The sequence below is a fragment of the Ambystoma mexicanum genome, chromosome 1q (assembly GCF_040938575.1).
Source record: "Ambystoma mexicanum isolate Mex_15411 chromosome 1q, UKY_AmexF1_1, whole genome shotgun sequence".
NCBI classification, from domain to species: Eukaryota; Metazoa; Chordata; class Amphibia; order Caudata; family Ambystomatidae; genus Ambystoma; species Ambystoma mexicanum.
The window spans coordinates 1,126,255,239-1,126,281,971 of NC_090922.1; the positions used below are offsets into that span (position 1 = coordinate 1,126,255,239).

The 26,733-nt window shown below is 45.5% G+C and overlaps 1 protein-coding gene across 3 annotated transcripts in view; it reads left to right on the forward strand.

Moving 5' to 3' along the window:
- VAV3 (vav guanine nucleotide exchange factor 3) overlaps positions 1-26,733 on the forward strand; it is a 1,781,337-nt gene that overhangs the window by 708,905 nt on the left and 1,045,699 nt on the right. For all 3 annotated transcript variants that reach the window (XM_069641873.1, XM_069641875.1, XM_069641874.1), the window contains exons 9-10: positions 3,816-3,915; positions 21,502-21,597. In XM_069641873.1, the coding sequence (XP_069497974.1) occupies positions 3,816-3,915; positions 21,502-21,597 (196 nt within the window). The remainder of the gene's footprint in view (positions 1-3,815; positions 3,916-21,501; positions 21,598-26,733) is intronic.

The window sequence follows — 26,733 nt, forward strand, 5'->3', positions numbered from 1 at the left end:
AAGTTCATATGTTACATTATATTTATGATTTTTATCTAATTTGTTTTATCAGTAGAGCACTTTTGTAAAATCAGTGCACATGATTTTATTAAAATGGTATGAAGAAATAGGTTACATCAGAAACATGTTGGCAACAACCACTGATGATGAGAGAAGAGGGGATTTAAGAAAAGAACCCAATGTAGCAAGCGTGGGAGCAAAACAAATGAACAGCGAGGGAGGTCCAATGTTTGGGAGCTAGCAGTGAGAAAGAATATAGGAGTGATTGGGCACAAGGGGGGCAAAGAGAAGCTACAAAGAAATGAGACACTGAATGAAGAGGGTGGAACGATTAGTACAGAGTTACCAGGGAAGAAAGAAAACGTGAAGCCACCCAATGTACACCCTAATGAACAAGGCACAGGAAATTGTGTTGGACATAAAAAGAAAGTCAGAGAAACAATAAGGCAGTGAGATGAAAAAGAAGATACAGGTCATAATTAGTGCGAGTCAGAGACCTGTCCTTGTCATGGGAAGGGGGGAGGGTAGGGACCCCTCTCAAGCTGGGGCAGAAGGCCTTACCAGGGTATTGGTCAAAGCCAGTCCTGCTCAAGAGGTGGGTAGAGGAGTTAAGAGGGCCCCAGTCTCTGTCCTTTCTATCTGTGCCTGGCTGCAACTGTCAAGTATCACATGTTATCCCCTGTCCGGGCCAGTGTCCTCTTCCCTCTCTTCCAGGATCATAGAGCCCAGAAGACTTGGCAGCGGAGGAGGAAATGCAAAACCCTACAGCAAGAGGACCGGCAGTGAACAGAAGGCCGGCAGAGCAGTATGCACGTCAAAGCGATAGGCCTGAAGCTCCAAACCAGATGCCAAAGAAAATAAAAGATGTTGCTTGTCGCAGGCTGAGATTGCAGAATTTCTGCAGACTCACATGTGAAGACCATGCACATAAGAACTTTAAGATAGACTGTGCTTGTCGCAGGACATCATTGTCGAACTCTGGTGGACCCATGTTTGAGGAGGGGGCGGGGCTCAGTGACACTGTAAAGCCTCATACCTGTATGACATGACCCCAGGGAAAGAAAAAGGTAACGATTGACCTCGGGAATTAGGTGGATTTCAGGCCAATGAGAGGGGGAGAATGATTGTTAAGGAGGATACCAGAAAGTGGGCGGTGTCGGTTGTTCGTGTGAGGACATTGGATGAGGTGGACAGAGAGACCAAGAGGCGGAAGGACGGTGAAGCAGAGCATGGTGGAGGGTTAAAAAGAATGTGTGCAAGGTGAGGTATTGGTTGGTGATAGAAGGTGGTACTTAAGTGTGAGTGTATGTGTATGGTGGGAGAAGGTGAGTGATGTGACTAAGCTGGAGTGTAGGGGAGTAAGTGAGAGTGAGTGAGACAGGTGATTGAGAGAGTGTAAGGGGGTGACTCTGGAAGAAGGCTGAGTGGAGTGCAGTGGAGTGTTGTGTAGTGTGGAGTGGAGTGGTAGGAGAGTATAAATCAGTGGGAGGGGAGGTTAGTAGAGTTGAGAGATTAGTAGAGAGGAGAGGGGTTAGTAGTAGAGTGGAAAGGGGAGGGTACTGGAGAGTGAGACAGAGCCGCAGTAGAAGGAAGAACATTGGCAGGAAAGAGACTTACAGAGTGGGAGAGAAAGAGAGTAGGAGAAGGGAGGAGAGTGGAAGGAATGGTAAGGAAGGAGAGAAAATCAGGGTGACGAGTACAAAGTCATGAAAGGTAAATGCAAAGTGGAACCTGGGTGATTGAAAGCCACCACCTGTTCAGATATTTGTTTTTGTGGGAACACAGGTTAGGATCCCCCCAGGAATTCCCAAAGGTAGCCAAACCCTCACTAGTAGCCAGCCAGCTCATAGATAGTAGGGGTTACCAATCTCTAGTGACCACCTTAGGATTTAGGGATGCCTGTGCTACGAAAGTAAACGCCCACTGGAGATGGGAGAGGGAGTGAGAGGGATGGCCCTTTGTGAGAGCCAATAAAATCACTTGAATCGTCCTCGAGAGTGGGTGTGTTCCTGAGGCTACATGTGGCATAGGTGGGAATACCGGAAAGCAGGGATGAGCTGGAATCAAGATGAGAAGAAGCCTTAGAAGCCTGGAAAGCAAGGAGCGGATGGATGCTGAGACTGTTTGCAGGTACTGGCAAGAGCAGAAATGTTCCAGGAAAACATCACTGCGGGGGCACGGAAAATACTGCGCACCTAAGGAGAAATGGCCAGAAGAGTGGAGTTTAGTTGAAGTGCAAGTGGAAGGAGGGGCAAGCATCCAGTTTTCTTTCAGGGCTTCACAGAAGGGACCCCGTCCCTCCAACTCTGACTGCTCTGCAGTGGTGTCTGATTGGGAGTGGAGACTCGTTAGCTGGATCACATGACCTCCCTTAAGATGGCCTTTTTCACGCCTAATGTCTTCGATCTTTTGCCCCTTATCTCCGTTTAATGACCTCTTCTTTTACGATACTTACTTTACCCGAATTCAGCAAATTCGGCAAAGTTACAGTAGGAAAGGCAGTCATGCTGTGTACTGGAAGGTGACTGTCAGCAAAACTGATTTAATTTTTTGGTGCAAGAATCTGTCCCAGAATCTGTCCCAGTCCTTACGTCCCTCGCTTGTGATTTCACATTCTAGCACGGAGAGATTCCCGCGACTAGTAGCTGCGGTAATGCACAGGGTATAACGTAGGACACACCTGATGCTGTCTCATTTACGTGTGTCCTTCTTCCTGCTACGGGCCGACGCTAGAAGACTTTAGTGCCATTGACATATGATATAATATTGCACACGGTTTCACTAGGTGGAGTCAGCAAGTCCAGAGGCGCGCCTGTGTTAAATAGATGGTGTGCGTTCTGCCCTGTCGCCTGCAGTGAGCATCAGAGGCAGTCATCAGCGGGAGCGGTGCAGCTGTTGGGGGTGAGTGTTCAGGGCGACCTGAAACTGATTGACTGGCGCTAATCTTCTACATTTTAATTAAGGATTAGGACACGAACTTGCTGGTTTAACAGTGGAATAATTCTCAAGAAATGAATGCAGACATGCAGAGCCATAGGTGAAGCCGTCAGACAGTATCAATTAGAAGACTGATCACTCAGCTGATGGTTGTGTCTCTGGTAATTAGACTTTGATCACACACCCAGACTTTGCGCACTGTTCTGCTCCTTGTTAATAGTAAGTGTCGGCTCCATGCATTAGAATGACAAACTATCCAAGCTGCGGGGGTTGGAGGGCATGTGAGAATATGTTATGCTATACCCTGTGTAAGGTGTTTCTGCCCTTAATTCTTTATGAAGGAGTAAACAGCAACCTGTAGGGACAGCTGAGTTGGGGCACTTACACCATACCGCACACATGTACAAAATGAAACCCAGGGGTATATTCTGTGAACAAACCTATACAGGCCTATTGTAGACCTCTAGTATTGGCAGGGTACTCTGCGTGGGATTTGGCCCTGCCCTATGGTTGGTCCGCCCTGATGACTGACCTTTGTATCCAAGAACGTGGATAAATAAAAGGACATATCCTTATTTCATTGGCAATGCTTGAACAGCCTTTATATATAAATGTATATGTGATTTGATCGACATAAACATAACTTGCAACACTAGAGTCACCGTGAGGGTTGGGCGCTTACATTTTAGACATAGAAAAAATAAATAATTAAATAGAATCAATTTATCATTCAGAATTACAAAATATCTCATCTGTGGGGGTAGAAGGGCACATGTGAGAATGTGCCATGCTATACTCTGCGCCCGCCAGCTATACTCCTATGAACACACAATGTATTGCTGATTAACACAAAGTAATGCTCATCTTCCTTTTTCCAGACTGGTAATTTATGGGCAGTACTGCAGCCAAGTGGAGACAGCGATTTCCTGCTTAGATAACATTGCAAAGACTAAGGAAGATGTTAAGTTAAAGCTCGAGGTAAGTGATGCCTCTTGGTGCATTCTATACCTGTGTTTAGCATTTGATATTTGATACTGGTGCACCCACTGTTACTTGTCACTCTCCTCTAGTCTGGTTATCTGTCGATGAAGGCTTATGGCCCTCAGCCAACCCATTTCTAGCCCATGAACATATGGGCAATTAACTGGGGGCAAGACTTTTATTATCAGCAATGGGGGGAAAAATAACTTAACAAAAAGATTTTCACTGAGCCATGAAATGTCGAAATATCCCCATCCAAAAAAGCACACACATTGGCAAAGCCGGCAGTTTTTGTACTATTAAAGGGCGTCAATTTGGCCATGCAGGGTATCACACACATTCCAGTTAGAGGCTGACCGGCCCCCACAGGGGACACTAGATGGACAGCCTACATAGTGGGCTGTCCCCTCTGACCGCTTCCTTCCGGGGGTGGTCACTCTCTACTCTTCCTCCCCTGTGAGGTGGAAGAGGCGTCCCAAAAGGCCTGACTTCCAGTGGCAGCACTTGGGGTATGTCAGGTTTTCAGTAGACTGGTGTGCTGTCCAGGCAGCGTTCTCATACTCATGTCCATGGACGGCTGAAGTTTCTCACTTTCTTCAGCAACTGAGTCCTGCGTTTGATCACCTGCTTCGGCAGTGCGGCACCGGGGTAAGCCCATTTGTTTTCTGCTTACCATGCGCTCAGCGCGCCAACTTTAACATCTGATCATTCACTGTGCTCTGTGCCCGACGCTGCATGAAGACCACAGCAACATGCATTCTGCTTCTTGTTTGAACCCATTATTTGTTTTTCCACAACTTTGTGTCTCTTGAATCACCTGGCCTCACTGAGCTCGCCCGTTTATATCATGGCCGCTTTGCTTTGGTTGTCGTGTACTACCTTTGGCCGGCCCCCACTCTCTCTTCCCATTGGTTGCTAAGGTCCTTGAAAGGCCAATGGCTGCAACTGGGAGGTGGGAGCCAGTCAGTACAATTAAGGCCCTCAAAGGAGGCCCCTGTCTGCTTCAAGTATGCTCCCCCCCCTCCCCCCCCGGTCGCCTGTGATGGCGTGTGTATCCCTACCCCCCCTGGTCGTCTGTGCTGCCATGTGTAACCCTACCCTCCAGTCGCTTGTGATGCCATGTGTACCCCTCTCCCCCTTGGTCACCTGTGATGCCATGTGTACCCCTACCCCCCTGTCGCCTGTGATGCCATGTGTACCCCTACCTCCCCTTGTCACCTGTCGCCTGTGATGCCATGTGTACGCCTACCCCCCCTGGTCTCCTGTGATGCCATGTGTACCCCTACACCCTCAACCCCCCCGGTCACCTGTGATGCCATGTGTACCCCTAGCCCCCTGGTCGCCTGTGATGCCACGTGTACCCCTACCCCCCTGATCGCCTGTGATGCCATGTGTACCCCTATCCCTGGTCACCTGTGATCCCATGTGTACCCCCACATCCCACCCTCGGTCATCTGTGATGCCGTGTGTACTCACACTTTGCCCATTGATTGACTTTCGTATATGTGTGCCGCTGCCTCCCTGCAACATGGGGTAGGCACTGTGTGTTTGCCCCTTGATTGACTTTCGCATCTGTGTGCCGCTGCCACCCTGCAACATGGGGTAGGCACAATGTATTTGCCCCTTGATTGACTTTTGCATCGGTGTGCCGCTGCCGCCCTGCAACATGGGGTAGGCACCATGTAGTTGCCCCTTGATTGACTTTCACATCTGTGTGCCGCTGCCGCCCTGCAACATGGGGTAGGCACCATGTAGTTGCCCCTTGATTGACCTTTGCATCTGTGTGCCGCTGCCGCCCTGCAACATGGGGTAGGCACCATGTAGTTGCCCCTTGATTGACCTTTGCATCTGTGTGCTGCTGCCGCCCTGCAACATGGGGTAGGCACCATGTATCTGCCCCTCAATTGACTTTCACATCTGGGTGCCGCTGCTCCCTGCAACATTGGGTAGGCACCATGTATTTACTGTTGTTTGTACTTTGCTTCTGTCTTTTGTTGCCGCCCTGCAATATAGGGTCAGGCTCAGTGGATGTGATCACCATGTACTTGTCTTTTGCACTTACCTCTTGAACGTTCCACGATGTAACTCACCACTCATGCTTCCTTTTCTGTAACCTGAAGCATTTACTGTAACCGTATTCTTAAATTAAAGCGCCTAGATACCTCTGGGTTTTGCACGCTATCCAAGTGTCAAAAAAATAAATAAATAAATAAAATAAGTTGTGCCACGCTGGTGGGGGCCGTTTTCAACATGATATCTTGGGGCCCACTACATCAACCTGCTAAAATCACCCTGAGGACCCCGTGGGGTGATCAGATTGCAATAGAGACAGACGAAAGCGGCAGGGGGCTAACAGCCATAGATTATCCTGGGGCAGGCAGCCTGAGGGAGGTGCAGCACTTAACGTGGCTGAAAGTCATTTGGCACCTTGCTGGCAAAGAGCGATTATACAGATAAAACATGAGAACAATGACAACAAGGTGATAGCTGGCTGGATACTGAGGGAGGTGAGGAAGGTGAAGACTGGGTGGCAGCATTAAAAGCAGCCTGTAACATGAGTGCTGCAAAGCACACATTTAATATCCGGATTTAATGAAGGTGTTGCTGTATATATAGACAGCTAAGACGGAGACTGCCTCAGAGGGCCTGCAGGAGGCCTGTGGCCCATTTCATCCCTAAAGGGTGAACGGCCCAAACACTGGTCCTGAGCATGTCCCGTGTCTGGTTCTAGCTCTGCTCTGTGGCCTGTTGCGATTGCTGGTTTCCAGGCAGTGTTAGGGCTCAGTTCAGGTTAATGTTAGACCATTCCAAAGCATGTAATCATGCAAAGGGGCATGGCAGCAGGAAGGCATGAGGCAGGCTCTCGTGAGGCGCATGATAGGGTAAGGCTAGCCAAGGTTTGCGAGTGACAGCGGTGAGTTGTTAGCTAGGTTAAAGTGAAGCAATGGGGTGTCAGTTGGTGAATCCAGGCAACAGGGACAAAGGTGCCTTGTAAATAATGGCGGTCTCAGTTTAAGCAGCGGTGGGTTGCTTAGACGGTTCTAAGTGAACGCATCTTTTTCAATTTACTGATTGTAACTTTTTCAATTTACTGATTGAAAAGAAGGTTGCTTTAGAAAGACTGTTCTGCGACCGATTTCTAAAGCGACCTGTCACGCCCCTGGACATACGTGAGGGTGTGCAGGCGCTGGCAGGAGCAGCTGGGAAGGAAGTGGGGTGTCCAAGGTGAGTGTTAATATGTGTGTGTGTGTGTGTGTGTCTGTGTGTGTGATGTTTGGGGATCAAGGGAGAGGAGGAAGGGGAGAAGGTACGTGTGTTTGTGTGGGTCATGGAGGAGTATTTGTTGCATGGGAGGGAGGGATGGCTGAATAAGTGTGTGTGATTCAGTTTGTGTTTGGAGCGTGTATATGTCTGCCTGTGAAGGAAGGGGGTTTTAGGTCATGTTCATGGCATTGAAGGGGCAGGGGAACAAAGGGGGGTATGGCAGTGCAACTCCCTCAATTTAACGTTTGACGGTGGGCAGGGGTTGGTTTGTAGTGGTGTGTGGGGGTAGAGGGCTCCCCGAAAGTGATATTGAAAAATATTGAAGGCCGCACCAAGTGGCTCCAAAAAAATCATTCATTTTGTTTTTGCAGCCTTCAATATTCGAAAACATCACATGGAGCTGCGTAGACTGGTGTAGAGGAGCTGTGGGTCAGGAGACAGGGATCCAGATGGAAACACTGCATCTGAAGGCTGTTATGGAGTGTGCGCAGCTCATTCCATCGTATTGCCCTCTTATTTCATACATGAGACATTATTAGAGCAGTACGTTACCCACGTTACGGCTGTTAGCTTGTTGAAGCAAATATTTATTATTCCTTTGGTGGAAAGAGTTTGAGACCGTGGGCGGTCATAACTTTTGAGAGAAGGAACACATCTCCCGGTCTGCACTCTTTTCATTGGAGTTTTGGACAAATAATGATTGTTAATTACGATAACATGGGTACTTCTGAAAATTATGCGGATAATAAGAACGGGTCCATAACATAAAAACAAATGTGCAAAATCATAAGGCTTCCCTGCATTGCAATCTCTCCATCTCTGCCATAAATCACGAGAACAACAATCCCTGGCAAGTTGCAGCATTAATCAATACACTCAGGAAATCTGACTCAGTCTGGTCAGGCTCTCCGACTCTTGCCCCGTGCACAACCCAGAAGAACAAGAACTGTACCCTTCTATGGCGAAAAGCACAACTAAACCCCACTCACAGACCCACAGCAGACTTGACCTCACACGGTTTAGTCTAGTAGATCTTCACCACAGTATTCTCATTGATCCCAAACCCCTCTTCTCCCCATCTAAGTGATTCACAGCTAAATCTCCTTCCACCTTACACTACCCAAACAAGCCACCTTACACAGAGCAATTTCATGCACCCAAGTACCACTTTAAACTTGATAAGCTATAGCAAAGCTCACATTTCTAGGTCTTTTATGGTTACATGTGATTTCAGCCAATTAAATTACAGAGAATGCGGTAATAACGAACATTTTATAAAGAAAAATATTGATTTTCTTTTTTTGAGGTCCTTTTTTCCCTATGCTGTAAACCCTACCCCAAACCCCTTCCCACCCGTTTTCACCCCTTACCCACCACATATACATTTCTCGTTATAACATTTTCGTAATTACAGCATTTTCTGTAATTTAATTCATTAAAAACACCACATATCGTCTTTTACTACATACTTTCCAAGTCAGTGGCTCCTGTAATTTGGCGGATCTTGAGCTCTTCCTTCTGGAGAGTATAAATATCCAAATGCCATCACATACCACATACCAGCAGAGACGAGACTGGTGCGTCCAGCCTGCACTCACCACCTCAGGTTCTGCCCCTGCCTCCCCTCTATCGCACTAATAACCCGTCCCTCCTCTTTGCCTACACAGTCCTCTGAGGAGAGGGGTATGAAGAAGAAGAATCACAGTAAGGAGTCTCTCAGGATGGAGGTGAGGGGTACTGCAATGCTTGTGAAGATGTAGATGAGATAGTACTATTTAGGCGTGCGTGAATGTATGTAACAGCGGCTCTTGCAAAATGGGTGATGGGGTATCAACCTGCCACCCATTATGGAGGTACTAATGCCGTCCCATTGAAAAACCTGAGTGCTCCCTCAGCTGCCGTGAGCAGCTGAGGATGCTGTCTCTGGGCCATCCATGTTTTGGTGGAAACTTGGTTTTCCCGGGCTAGGAGTGGCCCTGATTTGTGTCAAAAACCGAACTCCTCATAGACTAGGTATACCTCCGTCCCCAAGCACCAGTGAGGGAGGTAAGAAATAACTTGCTGACTGGTTATTGAGGCCACAGGTGGCTGGAACAAGAGCACCAGGTCCCCAGGTAGCTGCAATGGATACAGGAAGTTAATGTATCAATCACTTTGCAATACAATGCAGAGAACCAACAACAAGATATTTGAGAAAAAAAGGGGCACCTACCAGTTGGAAAGCTGGGGAAGTTGTGTAAGGGAGGAGGTTAAACAGGATCCCTGCTTGTCCCCCCCACCCCGAGGGTGGTGCAATGTTATGAACAATGAAGGACCAGCAATACCGTGAGTGATGTGATCACTGGATGTGTCCTGGTGTGCTGAGTGTGTGACACTATGTAAGTGTGGGGGGGGTAGGGTGTTCTCCTTCCCCAGCCCTGCGTCACCCCTTGCCCATGATTGTTATGGTGCTCCATGCGAAAAACCTTATGGGAGCACTCCTACACCTTCCTGTGTATCAGGAACCAGTATTCAGTGGGAGGCATTAAATTGACACCTCCCCCCACCTCCTGACATCCGGGCATCAGTGTCTGGCAGGAGCCTGAGTGAGGCAAGCTAGGGCAGCAATGAGCAGGTAAGCACACTTAGATAGAATTGCAAAAACTAGCAACCACGAAGAACTTTGAGATTACCCAATGTAACAAACAACCCCCTCCTGCTCACCTCCTACACACATCAGTTGTACTATACATGCCCATGGGCTAGCCAAACTACACACAGATGTACACCCATCATAACTACATAACTAACACTCTCATACAACAGTAATCCCAGGCACTGGACCTTACCCCTACGGAAACAACAAGCCAGTGTGCACAACCATAACCTTAAACACCAGCCAATTTACACATAAAACACACAAGCACAGACCCAACATAAAAGACATTCACATACAACAAACTACCCAGGCACTGTGCCTAACCCTTAGTTAGGCACACGTCAGTGCACTCAACCACAACCTTAAACACCAGTCAATTTACACATGAAACAAACCCAACATGAAAGACATTCACATACAAAACACAACCCAAGCATTGGGCCTCACCTTTATGGATAAAACAAGCCAGTGCACGCAATAAACCCATCTGCAACCCAACACACACAGTCACCAGTTTCTCCTGGTTCTGGAGCTATACTATCCCTCTACCCTCACTAACCAACCCTGTGCTCTTTCTTATAGAGCCACGTGAGCCCTTGTGTGGTAGCGGTACACAGTATAAGTCAACATAACATATGAATGCATACATGCGTGCATGTGAGAAGTGGTCAGTAAATGTGCAGGTGTGTTCTTTCAGTGCCTATGCACATGTGAGTGTGAGTGTATTGTATTTCTATAATAATTGTGAGGGTGGGGCGAGATGGGTGCCAGGAGGAATGGGTTTGGGTTGGAAAAGGTGCGTCAACAAGGTGCCAGCAGTGAGGGGCAATGGAGGAATAGCTAGCATGGACATTCTTTCTGTCGGTGGCATTGCTGATATGGTTGGCAAATAAATTATGAGTGTGTCATTAAATGGAAATGGTGGCATATATTGACCCGTTTTCCTAGAGGGCTTTGGTATGGTGACTGATAGCCCCCACATCAGATTTGGTTGATTCTCATGTTAACTCTGTGAGCTCAGGCCAGCTATGAAAACGCTATGTGGAACGGTAGCCAGACTGCCCGTCTCTGCTGCAACCAACAGGGCAATCGGACAGTAGCCCAAAAACCTGTCTTTCTTTGATCCTTTGGGAGGTTGGGTAGCAACTCTCTCCAGCCCAGGAAACTGTCAGGGGCCCTCACCCGCAGCAACGGTCCTGGTGTCTCTCCTGGTACCTCCTGTAAACCTGAAGTACAATGGGAAAAACAATCCCATGTTTTAGAGTGTGGCTGCACTCATGTGATCATGCATGCCGTTGCGTGATGTAGACGTGAGCGCACAACGTTGTGGAGACTGAGTACGCTGCAAACAAAAGGCATTGTAGGGAAAACATCCACACTTCAAAGCTGTTCATTCTTGTTGGTGAGGCACTCTTCTAGTGTATTTTTTGTTTTCCTAGTTATTCAAGGCTTTTGGATTGGTACTCTCCTTGTTCAACATTTGCATAGACCTGGACTTCTGATTTTAAAGATTGTAGGTTTTGTGGATTTTGGTGATTGTACTTTGATTGTGACCTATTATTTGACATCACATACTGACATGGTGCTCTTTTGTTGTTCAGCTCTTTCTGGAACCCTGTGGCACCCGCCATACTTTTGGTAAGTCAACTAGCCAGGAAGCGGTTGTTCACATTCCTGACTGGTTTATTGGGAGAAAGGCTTTCTGTCCTGAACACACATGGGGAGTCTTCCATACCTGTGGGCAAGATTCTGAGCAATTCCAATGATGCACATGTTATTCTGCCTTGGCCTGGATTCCAAATCATCCCACTTTAACTTGGTAACCTGAAGTTCTTCATTCAGAGCAGAGACTGTTCTAGATAGTTTAGTGATATTCGCCTCAGTTTCCCAATCCTGCTCACATCATCTGGGATATAGGCATTCTCCCTATATATTTGGGACCGGAGGGACTTGACCGTATCAGAGAGTTCATCAAGTTTAGTATTATTTGTGCCAAAATACTCCTGCATTGCCCTCATAGAGAGACTCAGTGCTGAGTCTGAACCACCATGAGGAGCAATACCTGTCACAGCCCTTGTTCAGTCATGCCAGACCTGGGGCCAGCCGAGCATCTGGCGGGATTCTGGCCAATAATGTCCAATGGACACCTGAGCCCTAGTCATGGCCACAGTGGAGGAGCACCAGATGAGATCAGGCAAGAGCACCAGGCCAGTTAGCTGGCAAATTTAAAGGGAGTTGAGGTTTGAGTAAGGCACATTAAATGCAAATGTCACTTACTTCTGAAGATGCAGACACTATACCGAGGTCAATCCAGCTATGGAATGAGTCTGCCTGTAGCTTGATGGAAAAGGCGGGTACCAGGACTGCATGACACAGTGTGCAGACAGCATCCACACATTTCAGGGCGGATATCCTGTCTGGTGAAAACGTCCCAGTTTCCAGCAGAGGTCCAGATAGGGCCCTGATCTGAGGAATGTACCCTGCAGTGTAAAGGATCAAGGAGCACCAACCCCACTCACCTACATTGAAAGCACAAGCGATCAGAGAGAGGATGTAGGAACTAGTGGACAGACTTCCAGGTAGCCGGTGCACTTGGAGGTCTTTGGGCTGCTCCAGCCTAAAACAATAGCTCATGTGAAAATGAGGATCCTACACACCAGGGAGTGCACCCCAAAGCAAACAGTGAGGTAGACACAAGAGATTGGAGGCTGCAGGTAAGCATAGTTAAAGCTCTGCCTCCCACAATAACAGCTGGGCTGCAGAGCTCAGAAATTAATGAGCCATATTTCTAGACACTCAGCAGCCCCCCCCCCACGCCCCCTGCGATGAACCTCTTTGTGGTGGCATCTGGCCCTGGGACATAGAAAACTCAATGGGGGAAGGAAAGCATTTTCCAGTGGATCCGTTGTTTGACTGTGATGATATGTATGCTCTGGAGTGCTAGAGAAGTATCATTTCCATCTTACCAGTCCAGGGAAGAGTCTGCTGCTGAGATTTGGATGCCTTTTAGACTTTCAGCAGTAAGGCCTATGTAAGGCCTATGCAAGGCCTACTCCAGTAAGGAGTGGGTGGTCCACTCTTGAAAATACTAGAGCAATGAATGCCAGGATTCTGTTTTGGAACAACAGGTATGTTACGTTGCTACAAATATGTCATATTTCTAATATGGAGCTTCTATATATAACTTTTACTTGTGGTTCCAGTGTGAGGGACTTATCTGTGAGATTGTTCACTATTGAGTTTGGTTGAGGGCTTGACCCAATTGATACATAGTTGCAGGGTGTGTGTTTTTTTGTTTTCAGTCAGTTGGTATTTATTCAGGAGTCTATCCCTGAGATGCAAATCCGGCAAATCAGTTGATTTTTTGTTGAGGTTTTTGTTCATTTCTATACAGTGTGTGTTGTCGGCACAATTGTAGCGTGTAACCCGTGAGGTATTGATCATTTCTTTGAGTGGATCATTAAGATGTCGAAGACAATGAGTGACCGGCTGCAAACCTGTAATACCCGAAGGATATATTGCGGGAGTAAAGGGGAATTGGTAAAGAGTCATTTAGGTTGCCTCTGTCCAGTGTGAAAGAAAAGATGTAATCCATCCTAGCACGGTTACCACAACTCATATGTCTGAATATCATTTTAGGTGTCAAATGCAGCTGACATAGCCAGGCTCTTAAGGGTTCTTGGTGTGTTAGCATATGCTTTATCCTTTAATTGCTCATAGAGCAGAGTATTGATACTCTTCTCTTCATTGGTCAAAAACCATGTTTTGTCTTGTGCATGATGTTGGCCTCTTTTGGAAGAATGTCTCTAGAGGTTTTGCTGTGTGTATAGTCATAGCTCACTGGACAGCAGTATTCGCTGATGGATTGTTTTAATAGAGGCTTGGTGTATGCATGTTGAACTGTCCATTGTTCTATTGAAGATTGGCGGAATGATTGGAAGAGTTAGACCCCCTTGTTTTTGTGTTGAATATGTTAGATGGTCAAGTGTCCTCTTGTGAGATATCTGGGTTGCTGCAAAGTATGCAAAATCATTTGTGTTGATTTTCATCACTCTGAATAAACAGTGGCAGGATGTGCTCACCTGCATTCTGTTCAAGAATTGTGTATGCTCATGGAGACTGAGACCAACTTGAGCCCCATTTCTGCAGGCCCTTGTTAGATTGTACCATGCTCATGCTTGAGGGGAAGTCCCAGGATATTGACAGCAGTCCCAGTCTGACCCACAATCACTAGCCAGAATGCCAATACCATACAGTACCATCAAACCAGAAACACTAGCGTCCTTAGCAATATCTGAAAATCAAAAATCATGGCATGCAGACATATTAGTAATCCCATACTGCACCAGGTCAGTGTCAGCAAGGTATTTCTGTTTGGGCAAAAACATAAAAAAAATCACTTGATGAAGCAGACATGTTCCATGCCAACCTGGTAATCCTGTTGGCCGTAGACACCTTTCCATGTTCGCTTGTGGAAAGACATAGGGCCTCATTTGCCAGTCCGGGAACTACGGTACCAGTAAGCTTGCTGGTATCGTAGATCCCGAACCGGCAAACTACGAGTTGTGCTTGCAGGTGCCTGTCTGCCCGCCAGGTCTCACCTGGTGGGCAGAGCAGCACCCGCGAACACAGCATGTCGGATGCACCGGCACCATTCGGAATGGTGCCGGTGCATTCGACCTTCCCATTCCTATTGAGCCCTAGGGGGCTCAAATGGGAATTAGGAGCATTTTTTTCCAGCGCCTGAGAAGGGGCAAATAACGGGTCCAGCGGGGCTGGAATGCCCCGGTAATTGCCCATTCGCGGGCGCTGGAAATTTTTTGAAGTTTGGCGGCAGTCTGCCGGTTTTACCCTCTAGCCTACTGCCAAACATATAATGAGGCCCATATTTGGATACAGTTGGTGGCGATGATATTTCCCTGTCAGGAAATGTCCAGTTGCTATTACATTTCCAGAACTGTTTATTCTCAGCTGTTCACCCGGGTTGTTGTTGTAGTATGGATGGCACCAGAATAAACCATGGACATATGGCCCAGTGGTCAAAACACAGATTCAACTGCTATTGGCCTTACCATCTACCATCAGTCAACTGTCATTTACATGACAATAGCAAGAGCAGGCCATTGAGCAACAGCCTAATTTGTTAGTGTGTATAGTTTGAGCAAACCACCAGAGAGTTCACTTCTGAGGAAAGGTGACGGAGGTAATGACACAGTTGCTCACTCGACGGTTAGAACTGGAATGTATGGCATCTGATAATGTGTCCACTGTCCTGGCTGCCCTTCGGATTGGTCAGAATGAGAACATGTCTGCCTTTTTGTCATGTACTGTATCTTGTGGTGACAGATTTTGGCAGCCATTTCCAGCTTTTAGATGCCATCGTTGGTGTCACACAGAAAATCCGGTCATGTTTTATCTGGTGATACAGTGCCTGAAACAAGACCAAATGAAATAGGGTGCACTTGCTGTCAATACCAAACCTTCTTCTCAGATTCAAATTCATTGGAATCTTGAGAGTTAAAACCAGCTCAAGTTGAGCACAACCACCATTATATTGTTCAATGTATGTTTAATGTGTTTTATGAAACAGCACAAATAAAAGTGGCATACAAACATTTAATAGAATCCACTGCCTTCACCTTGGGGAATTACTGCCCGCTGTGATGCTAACTATGCATGTGCCTTATTCCCAATGAAGTATAATTCATTATTCACAATTATTGCTCATTATTTCACAATAGGAAAGATGCATTATAATCCCAAAACACCTTAACTAATCCAATCCCAAACTGTGGATTACCGCCCTTTCGAGAAAAAGATTCCATCCTAAAATCCTCATACTAAGATTGTATTTCTTTAGTTTAATCCAAGCTTTATTTGGGATATTTCCTCACAATTCAATGCTAAATTATGCATACCAATCAAAATCGCTCTTGAAAATATATTCCTACGGCTTCATCGCAATGTATTAGCACTGCCAATAGCACCAAAGGGAATTGCTGGCACCCTAGTGGTAATGGTAATTCACTGGCTGATTATGGGTTTGTGTTGCTCCCCATTCTGAAGTCCCATAGGACTTCATTGATGAGTGGCGGTATGACCGCCTGCACCATTACTGCCATTGTGCGTTGAGGTAGTACCTCAACTTACACGTGCACCTTTCTTTTGGACTACAGGTTTTAAGACCTCTGATCAGGTAGGTTGGTGAAGAGGGCATATTCAAAAATGCAGCCTGTTTTACCATTTCCACCACACTTGTAATGAGGCCCATGAGCTCTGTATCCTATACTCCTAAAATAGCTTGTAGCATAATACATAATAAGTTTGATATCAATTTTTTGGGACCCAACACATGTATGGGGTTGTCATATGGTCAAGCTGTCTCCACAAAGAACACTCGTGGTTTATTGAGATCTTCCACAAGAAATGGGGCAGTTCCTTTTATTGTTACCCAGGGAACATTTAAATATCTCTTCAAGTGACACTCTGGGTATCTTCCAGGTGTGATTTAGGGGTCATTAAAGGTTTGCCGTATTCCCACAGGTAATTCTGGCAGGATACCACCAAACTGACCCTACCGTTTCTGTTGCCTGATATCCTGGCTTTACAGGGATATTCCAGGTGGCAGAAATGCTGGTAAATCCCCATTCCATGGAGTCCCAAAGGACTTCATGGTGGGGATTGCTGGGATTACTTGAGAAAGCCCATCACCCATGCTGGCTGAGAATTTGAAGACCCCACAAGGGGGTAGGTAAACCGAGCAGCGAAGCCCATACTGGGTTGAAAATCCAAATACCCCACAACGGGGTATGAACAATTCCAACCAAAACAGGGCTAGGAAGGCTCATAGACCATGCTGGGCTGAGAATCTAAATGTCCCACAAATGAGTGGGAAAAGCAACAACCAAAATAGGGTTGGGAAATACATAGCCCACGCTGGGCTGAACATCCAAATACTCCATGAGATGGTTAGAAAAGTGACAAACAAAACAGGGCTGATCAGGCTCATAGCGCTCAGAAGTCAAATTCCCAGCAAGGGGGTGAGAGAATCGTTCTACAAGGCAAGGCTAAAGTGCCACAACCGAAGCAAGGGAATTAGCAAAAATGCTACAAGCCACACGTTTCCTCAAGCTGGTTCCGACCTTTTTGCTAAGAGAAAGACATTTTAAACGACATTTTAAACTACAATAGTAGGCCTAGACCCGGAAAGGACATTGAGAACTTTTTGGTGTGGTTCAGAAAACCAGCAAACAATAATCAACTGGAGGGGGACTTGATCCTATCCTAAGCTAACATTTATGTTATCCTTTTGTTGCGGTAGGGCAGATGTTAGGATAGCATAGGTTTACAGAGAGGACAGAGTTTCTTTCTAATGTCCTAATGAGCACCTATTTATTATTTTCCAGAATAGGCACTGTGGTAGGAATAGTGGTGGAGAAAAGCATGCAACTGTCACTATGCAGCAAAAGAAGGAATAGACAATACACCCCTGCAGTGTGTTAGCCACCCTCGCATATTCACAAATGGCTGATTTTCTCATTGTGTGCAATTTATTGAGGGTCTACCGTTCAACCTTCTACTAACCCCTTTCTTTTCAAAACATAGACGCCAAGACAAAATACATCACTTTATAAAGATTCCCCACACTTAATGTGAATGCTCTCACACTCTCCTGCAGAGGGAATTTCTTTCTTTTTATTAAGAGAAATAATTAATAAAAAGCATTGCAACTAATTTTGCAAATACCCATAACACACACACAAAGAAAAAAGACTATAAATGAAAACACTGCTGCATTTGTGTAGCTTATATTTCTGCTCCAAATGAGTCAACCATCTCAAAAAGAAAATAGCTCCTTAGAAGCAATAGATACTGAAAACCACAACGGAAACGAAGTACTTGGGTTTTTTGATCTATAATAAAGCAAGTGCTGACTAATTAATTGAAATTTATTAAAATTGAGGATAACATGTGCTCCTTTATATGCTCAAACAAAAACAAATCTCAAGAAATTGTGTAGGTTTACTTTTCTCCCAGCCATAAGAGTTTATCTCATGAAAGTGGTACCGCTAGTGTTATCAGGTTTGGAGCTGTGTAGCTTGAATTGGAGGCTTATTGAGAGAATGCAAAGTCTCTTTTGGAAGAAATTGCTGGGACTTCCTTTATCTCTTCCTTTTGTGATAATTAGACACAAACGTGGCCTACCTTTGTGGCAGGTAGTAGTGCAGACAGCAAAGTTAAGATTGTATCGGAAAATCCTTGATCCTCCAAAAAATGTTTCTTTTTTGATTTACAAGCTATTTTGGTCTCAAAAACTTGCAGTTTTTCTCCACTTCGTAGAAGAGTGTGAGTCAATCTTGGAGGGCATCGAATCAAGCAGTGGTCAGCTGCTTGCGAATCCGGGTAGGGAATAAAAAAAAAATCAACACCAAAAAATCACAGTGGTGTAGTTATGAAGACTTCTGTCAGGATACAAATTATACCGTGAATTGGCCGATGAACATAGGCAATATCAAAGTTTGCCTGGTTATGTAGAGAGATTCCCCAAACCTAGGTATTGTTTGTTTTTTCTTCGTTTTAGGTTGAACCTACTACGGCCCGATCCGTCGAACCAAGAGAAAGGATTGATATTGTAGATTTTATAAGAAAGTGGACAGTCTAGAGATGCGTAAGCATTGGGTAACCTGTTGTCCATCAATGGGGATTATAAGGAAATTGCTTTTTATTTTAGCTTTGTTGTACATGAAGTAGAACTAGAAAGTGAATGGTTGTGGAATATGTTGATGGGTGGTCACTCAATGAATTTAATTATATCCATTAAACAGGTGAATTTGTGTATATGAATTGAGCGGGGGTTAGTTAATGCCACTTATTTTCTTTTAATGGATTTTAGTGTAAAGTGATTGGCATTAGAATGTCTTGAATTAATTGAGTTTTGTAATTATTCTTTTATACGTGTCTTATGTGTTAAGGTTTTATGAACTAGAAACACAATAATGAAGAAATAAAGTTTTTTTCTAGATGCGCTGTGGGCACATGTCCTTGATGATCAGTCAACAATATTCCCCCAGCCGCATCTGGCCTAGCTCGGAAGCCAAGTCAGTGTTCCCTTGTAGTCCATTCAAAGAAGTGGTGGTAGGCCATTTCTTTTAAAGGTAAAAGTCTGCAGCTGATTGGACTAAAGCGAGCCTGCTTCAGGGGTTCAATCCCTGTTCTTGAAATGAGTGGTCTTTACCCTTCTGACATCACACCCAAAGCGTTTCTTTGCTACAGGAAGTGGAGCGGGCAGGAAAGAGAAAGAGGGGCAGAAAGATGCAAGATGTCAGAAATTTCCCAAACTTTTATTGATCTCCCTCTGTCTACAGTAACCCCTTCCCTTCCCTTGTCAATAGAATCAAAGTCTTTGAATAGTCATCACCCTGGTTTGAGGCTAATCCCTTTGAATGGGTGTGCTTCTTTGATGCCTGGGCCCAGGGCAGCTGCCTGTTGTGCGGTAGTCTCAGGCACAGGGTGTTACCTGCCCTCACAAAGAGATCAAAGAGGAGGCATGCCCATTCAGGTTCCTGGACTGTCATTCTGTCTTGTCAGAGCACACACCACCTTCCACATCTGAGCTTCGCTCACAGAAGCTGACGCATGTGTGATATAAAATTGAATGTGGCTGCAGTGTTCATAAGTGGTGCAATGCGCAACGCCGTAACTCAGGCATAGCTTTATTATTAGAGTTTATCCTGCCACCATCATGGGCTATTTATGTAAATGCTGCCCCTCCGCTCCTGGACCTTGGCGGACCCTGCAGATGTCAAATGGGCAACTGTGACCTCTGAACCTGCTCTGTGCAACTGTTAGAGCAAGCGCTACAGATCAGGATATTGATGCATTAGGACACAGATACACACTATGCTTTTGGAATGGAGTTTATGGAAGGGGAATCCGATCAGCAGATTACCGTTTAATAGATGGAATTACCTGCATTATTATATTATGTAATAGGTTTTTTTCTAAATATCAGAGCTTCCGCACCCTTAACAGATGGCAATTCATCGCAGTGTCCCAGGCTTAGAAGCTGTGAAGTGATGTCCCTAGTGGCCCTTTTATGTAGAGCAATGTACATATGTTTTTCTGTACAGCTACTTTTGAGCTATATACTCAAACTCAAACTCTAGACTGTTTTACTCTGTCACTCAGTGCATCAAAAAATGTCTTGCCAGAACCCCGCTCTGTCCTCCTGACCCGGGGGGGTCCAGGACAAGACTCTTGCAACTCCTGTACCTCATTGTGCCAACCGCTTTCAGAAGACTCAGCGTTCATGCCAAGTCTTCTAAAAGCAGTCTGCTTGTTGTAACGCAGGCTACTACCAATCCACAGCCCATTCTTCAATGAAAACGCATGCATACAGAAACTGCTGAAGCCTCCCATACAGTTTTACAGCTGTTCGGAATGGTATATATGGCCTGCATTTTACAGACATCTCTTTATTAGGCTGAATATTGCGACCAATGAAACCAGAAGAGTCCATTACTCACTTAAAAGGTTCAAACACTATAAGACATGTTTAACATGTGAAATTGTGGACATTATGTTGTTTCCATAATGCTGTTTCCTTTTATGCAAATCGCCTGGGTTTGGTTCTATATAGAGACACTGTGGGCCTCATTACAAGTGAGGCGCTAAGGGGTTAACGGCGCCAGTAAAGGTGCCGGCGCCGTTAACCCCGTACCACCTCATTACGAGGTCCCCTTGCGGGACCCGCTCTGGACGTCTGGTCAGACCAGACGTCCTTTGCGGCTCCCGCGTGGGTACCAGCATGCTAACAATGTGCCCGTCATGAATGAGCCCATTGTTAGCATGCTCCCCATTCCCATTGAGCCCTATGGGGGCTCAAATGGGAATGGGGATGGACTGGGTCTCGGTTCCCTGAATGAGGAAATACCGGTCCCTCCATAGTCGGAATGGTCCGGTATTTCCCCATTCAGGGACCACGGACCTGGACCTTAGTTTGGAGGCAGCCATGCCCTTTTTAAGGGCATGGGTGTCTCCAAACTCGTAATGAGACCCTGTGTCCTGCAACCTGACCGGGGGCCCGCCCCTTGGTTCCCCCAATAAATACTTTCCATTTCCAGCACTGCTGTCACTTATCTAAAGTATGGGGGTGTCAGTCCCCAAAGTACATTGGGCCTCATTACGACCCAGGCGCTAATGGGTTAACGGCACCGTAAAAGGCTGCTGCGCCGTTAACCTATTAGTGCCTAATTACGAGGTCCCTTTGCGGGACCCGACCTTAACGGCTGGTGTAGACCAGCCGTTAAAGTAGGGACCCGCAAAGGGACCTTGGTGCTAATTACGGTGCCGCAATTTGCGGCACCGTACTTAGCGCCTTCCCCATTCCCATTGAGCCCTATGGGGCAAAAATGGGAATGGGGAAGGGCCATGGAGGAAGGGGGAATTACCGCCCTGCCAACCTTGTAATGGGGTGGTAATTCCCACTTTCTCTATGGCGGAGTCAGTAACTTACCAGGATCGAAATGAGGCCCATTGACTTTATAGCCCGTTATAGGAGTTTTTATTTTCTGTTATGATTTCAAAAATGGTTGCGTATTATTAAGTTGTCAGTGCATGCCACTCTAACTGTTGTATTCATTTTAAGTACTGTTTTGTGTTCTGTGCTTACCCCTGTGCAGGAATGTTCGAAACGAGCTAACAATGGAAAGTTTACCCTGCGAGATCTCTTAGTTGTTCCCATGCAACGTGTTTTAAAATATCACCTTCTGCTTCAGGTAAATGGTACTTCCCTTTTTTATTTCTGAATTTGACCTCATGCCGTCTAAATCCATCAAGAAATTACACTGTGTAACACTGACTAAGGGCTGTGCTATTCCCAAAAAAACCTCTGACTTACTAGAGGTACGTCGGTAGGTCAGTTCTAAGTCAGAGTAACTTGTTATTTTGCCTCTATGCAATTTCTCGTCAAGGCAGATGTTTGGAAGTGTTTTGCAGAATTGTGCTCGTCTACTGTAGGTTTGTGAGTTTCTGGGCCTCATTACGACCCAGGCGGTAAGTTACCGCCTGGGCCGTGACTTTACCACCATGGCGTAAACTACGTTTACGCCATGGTGGTTGGCGGACTTACCGCCCCATTCCGAGGTCGGCGGGGCGGTAAGTCCCCAATCCCCATTTACCCTTCCCCATTCCCATTTTTGCCCCATAGGGCATAATGGGAGTGGGGAAGGCGTTAATTACGCCACCGTAAATTACGGTGGCGTAATTAACTCCATGGTCCCTTAGCGCCATGGATTTTAACACCTGCTAAAAGCAGGTGTTAAAAGCGCCATGGCGCTAAGGGACCTCGTAGTTGGCGGTAAGGGGTCGGCGCAGCTAACGCTGGCGTTAACCCCTTACCGCCAGGGTCGTAATGAGGCCTCTGTCTTTAAATGGTAATCTCCTAAAATGTCGATTCTTTACATAATTAAAATCTTGCATTATAGGATACATGTTGTGATGTAAACACCAAAGGCCAGTCTGAGATCACATGATTTCATATGGGTCTGCTAATCTGAACTTTTATCAACAGGATCCCGCTTCTCAGAGTTAAAATGCACGTTTTTTCCTTGGCTTGTCTGCAAAGTACAGACTGAATGTGATTGGTACTTAGTGGACATTTTGCAAACTAGAAACGGCCGTTCAACTATATTCACCAAAGTATATATATATATATATGTATATATCGATTACTAATGTACCTATAAAATATACACTATGGAGTTTAATGCACGTGTAATTGATGCCAGGTGACTGATCAGTTTCTTTAAATTAGGACATTGCGTGTTATTCCCTCTCACAGAATCATGTGCACCATATGCTTATTTTACACCCATATCGTTAATCATGTAAAAACAGGGGATTCTCTAAAACATAGCACAACATTTTTCTATTGACCATATTCCCATCATGCACACCTGCTAGCAGTAGCGCCCTATTTAGTGCACTTTCCCAGACCTATAGTACCAGCTACACCGAGATTGCTCTCAGGAGTAAGAGAAATAGATGGGAAAATGTTTGTGAATACTGGGAAGAATAGGAACAGTATGAGTGTGGGCCAACAACTGCATAGCCCTTCATTCATACTGTCCTGGGAATTCCCATTATGCATAGTTAATAGTGAGCACTAATAGTATGCTACTGTACATGGATGCATTCCATGTACATTACACACTCAAATCCTGCTGATCAGGATTGGGTTACGGGGCTGTTAGATAGAGTGTGTCGAAATCAATGTTTGGTCAACAAAAAAACAATGTCCCTGATGAGCTTGAACGTCGCAGTGCATCCCATCAACTGTGTTTTCCTAAGTGATTTTGATTGTATTGCTGTGCACGAAACATGACATGCAATGGGCCTCCTTACAAGTTAGGTGGAACCTCAGCGGTTAGTCTGCCGAGATACCACCCAATGGATTTACCGTTACCACCACTTGGTCTGGTGGTATGGCAGTGTTAGTCTCCATTTACTACTGCATGGGGATTTCGGTGGAATTCCAGTGAAATGGCATTTTTTTGTGGCAAGGATGCGGAATTACCTCGAGCATTTTGCTGGAGGTTTTTTCTCCAACCCACTGCCAAAACCATAGTTGGGCGATAGTGTAATGCGGTGGTAACTCTGTTACCACCACATGACCTATTTTAGCCACACTGCCAAGCTTGCAATGAGGCCCAATGTCTTTCTCGATATAGGCTGTTCTTGTTCAAATACAATTAAGGGGCCATACAGTTGCTATGCCCAGAGATATATGCACTGATAGCTGAAGGTGGCCTATATCAACAAGGGACCCAACAGTATTTCTGTTTGTTGGTCACAAATGACTACCTGCACCCTGAATTGTTGATTCACAAATTGGAATGTGGACTGGAGAGTATTATGAAATGTATCTTGAAATGGACAAATGGCCACTATAATTCAATGTGTATCATAGGTGAAGATTCTAATGCTAGATACTACTGCTGACCTCAATGAGTAGGAAAGTGTGCTGGACACGATATATGAGATCCCGACTCTGCTTTTTTAAAATTAATTGTTCTTGTAAAAAAGATTAAAATGATGGTAACCTTGCCAAGAGCAGTTAATATCAGGCATCTTGATGGCAGAATAGTTGGTAATATTAACCTTTAAATCACCAACAGCTAGATCTATTATTGATTATGCAAATGCCAATATAGACATGGATGTTATGTGTATGTATTTCTGTTTGTTACCCTGACTGGAGGTTTCTATGCATTTCCATCAAGTTAATTTTAATAGTTGAAGAGAGGGTCCCTGGAATGATCCTTATGGCCACGACGCGACTGTCAACCTGCAGAATGAAGAATGAAAGGTGTAACTCACTGTTTGGCCAGTCACCAAATGCACCAATGTATCAAGATATGACAAGAGATATTCTCTCATACAGCTATTTAAACCATACCCAGTTGATGGTTTTGAGGAGAGAGAGGTCTCATCAATGGACCAGATCAAATGGCAATAAAGCCAGGTATCAATGAAGTAATCAGAGACATCACGACATATCCGCATTAGCCATGAAGAAAATATGCATCCATTCATGAACTATTCCAGTTCCAGTTCAAGAAGTGCAAGAGGAAAATGACAAATGCCTAAAAGAATGGGAAGTAAGTGTGAAGTTACTAACATGAGTAGAGAACAAATCTGGGCCAATGCCCATAATATCAAAGGAGCAATATTATGCCTCCAGACTGATGGTCCAGTAAAGGTTGGAGAAAACAAGGAATGTAAGCACGCAGTAAAAGTTCCAGGTATGAAGTATGGAACAACAGTATTGATGGACCACTATTGGGCCTGCGGATCAAAAGCATATGTGAAACTACCACCCAACTGTCGTGGGGGGGGGCGTGCTCACTGGTGAACCTGAACACACCAGAGCTGGTAGTACCCCAGATGGATATCAAGGTAGATGGATTCCCCAAGATGGGCGCTAGCAAGAGAAAGAAGAGGTCTGTAGAGCTGACAAGAGAGAAGAGGGGAAACTATGCATCATCAAAAATTGACGAGTCCCTGGATGCAATAACACCGGAGCATAGACTCACTGAGGCGGTTACTAGATTATCAGAGATGCATGTCAAAATGGAGGCAGACACGAACGCTGCAGAAAAAGATGAGGGCTGGCATATATTTTCTCATGGTTACCAACATGGATGGCAAACAGACTGAAGGTATTAGCAGGAGCACTAGTATTAGTATTACTGACTCTGGGCCTCATTATGACTCTGGTGGTACGGGGTAAACGGCGCCGTAAAAGGTGCCGCCGCCGTTTACCCCGTACTGCCTCATTACGAGGTCCCCTCGCGGGACCCAGGAAGCAACGCCTGGTCAAACCAGGCATGCTTACCGGGTCCCGCGAGGGGAAGAGGGAGCAAACAACAGGCCAACTCGTAATGGCCCATTGTTTGCTCCCTCTCCCATTCCCATTCAGCCCTATGGGGGCTGAAATGGGAATGGGGAAGGACCGGGTCCGGGTCCTTGGAGGGAGGAATTACCGGGCCTTCCGAACTCGGAATGGCCCGGTAATTCCTAATTCTGAGGACCCGGACCCAGACGCGATTTCGGTCACCCTTTAGCCTGGCTATGTTAGACCTATCCAAGGTCTGCATCTTAGAATACCAACAGGTTATGTTGGTTTTACTTTGGTTAAGAAAACATTCTTAAACCTGTTGTTATAACATGGTAAATAATGAGGAGTACAGAATGTATTAGAAGCATTTTTTCATGTATAAGTATTTCTCTTTACAATTGTTACCATGCAGTATATTTATGCATCAATTTGTTTTGATTATGCTTACCGCATATTGTTTATGCATTGTTGTTTGTTATATGTGCGGAATGATTGCACCTTTTCACATTGAATTCATATTTTTATATTAAAAAAGTGTTACAAGTAGATGAGGACAGCAACTTAATAAATGCTGTACCTCTTCTTATAAACAAGCTAGCGCATGTGTATTATTATTTTCTTTTTTCATGTACACCTACCCTAGGATATGCATAAATAGTGCCACTGATGGGTAGTGAATACACAACAGATTTGATTTGCACTAAATAAATTGCAACTAGCTCAGACTCTCACAGCCAGGACACAACTCCCTTTTTGTACACAGCCAATAGCGGCATGGCTACCGCCAAGGTCGTAATGAGGCCCTTTGTGTTTTTAGAATATGGATCACACAATGCCAAAAGAAACAGTGTAGGGATGAAAGTGCTAGTAGACTTGGAAGCAGATGATGACAGGATAGTAAAGGCTCTAGATACACTCAGGGTTCAGATAACAGACTCTCCTCTGTTTCTGGCTGGAGTATTGTTCAAGTACCCCTACGACACCAATGGCTATTGGGGAAATGGGTTTGGTGCAACCCTGGAGGAGACCGTAGTTACATGACATGGAGTTTGCATGATCATGCCAGAATCTATGGACACCCAAGGGAAGTGACAAAGATCTGGCTCCTGAAGCTGAAGAAAGCTGTAGGTGTGGTCAAAAAGTCAACCAGAGGTGGATTGAAGAGATGGTCCCGGAATGGCCCTTATGACTCCTATGCGACTGTCAACCTGCAGAATGAAGAATTAAAGGTGTAACTCGCTGTTTGGCCAGTCACCGACTGCACCAATGTATCAAGATATCTACCAAATACAAGTCAAAGAAAATGTGTGCAAGTATGCATCACCTGATATGGGGGACCAATAAACAGACTAATGTATAGTTTATGTATACATAGTTCAAATTGGTCAATGAGGACACCCTGTAGGATTTTGGGGTGGATCCGATTTATGTGATGTCACACATGCATAAAACTGTGACACAGGCTCAGAAGCTGAGAATGCTGGAGAATGATTTGTCCTGTATGATCCCTGTC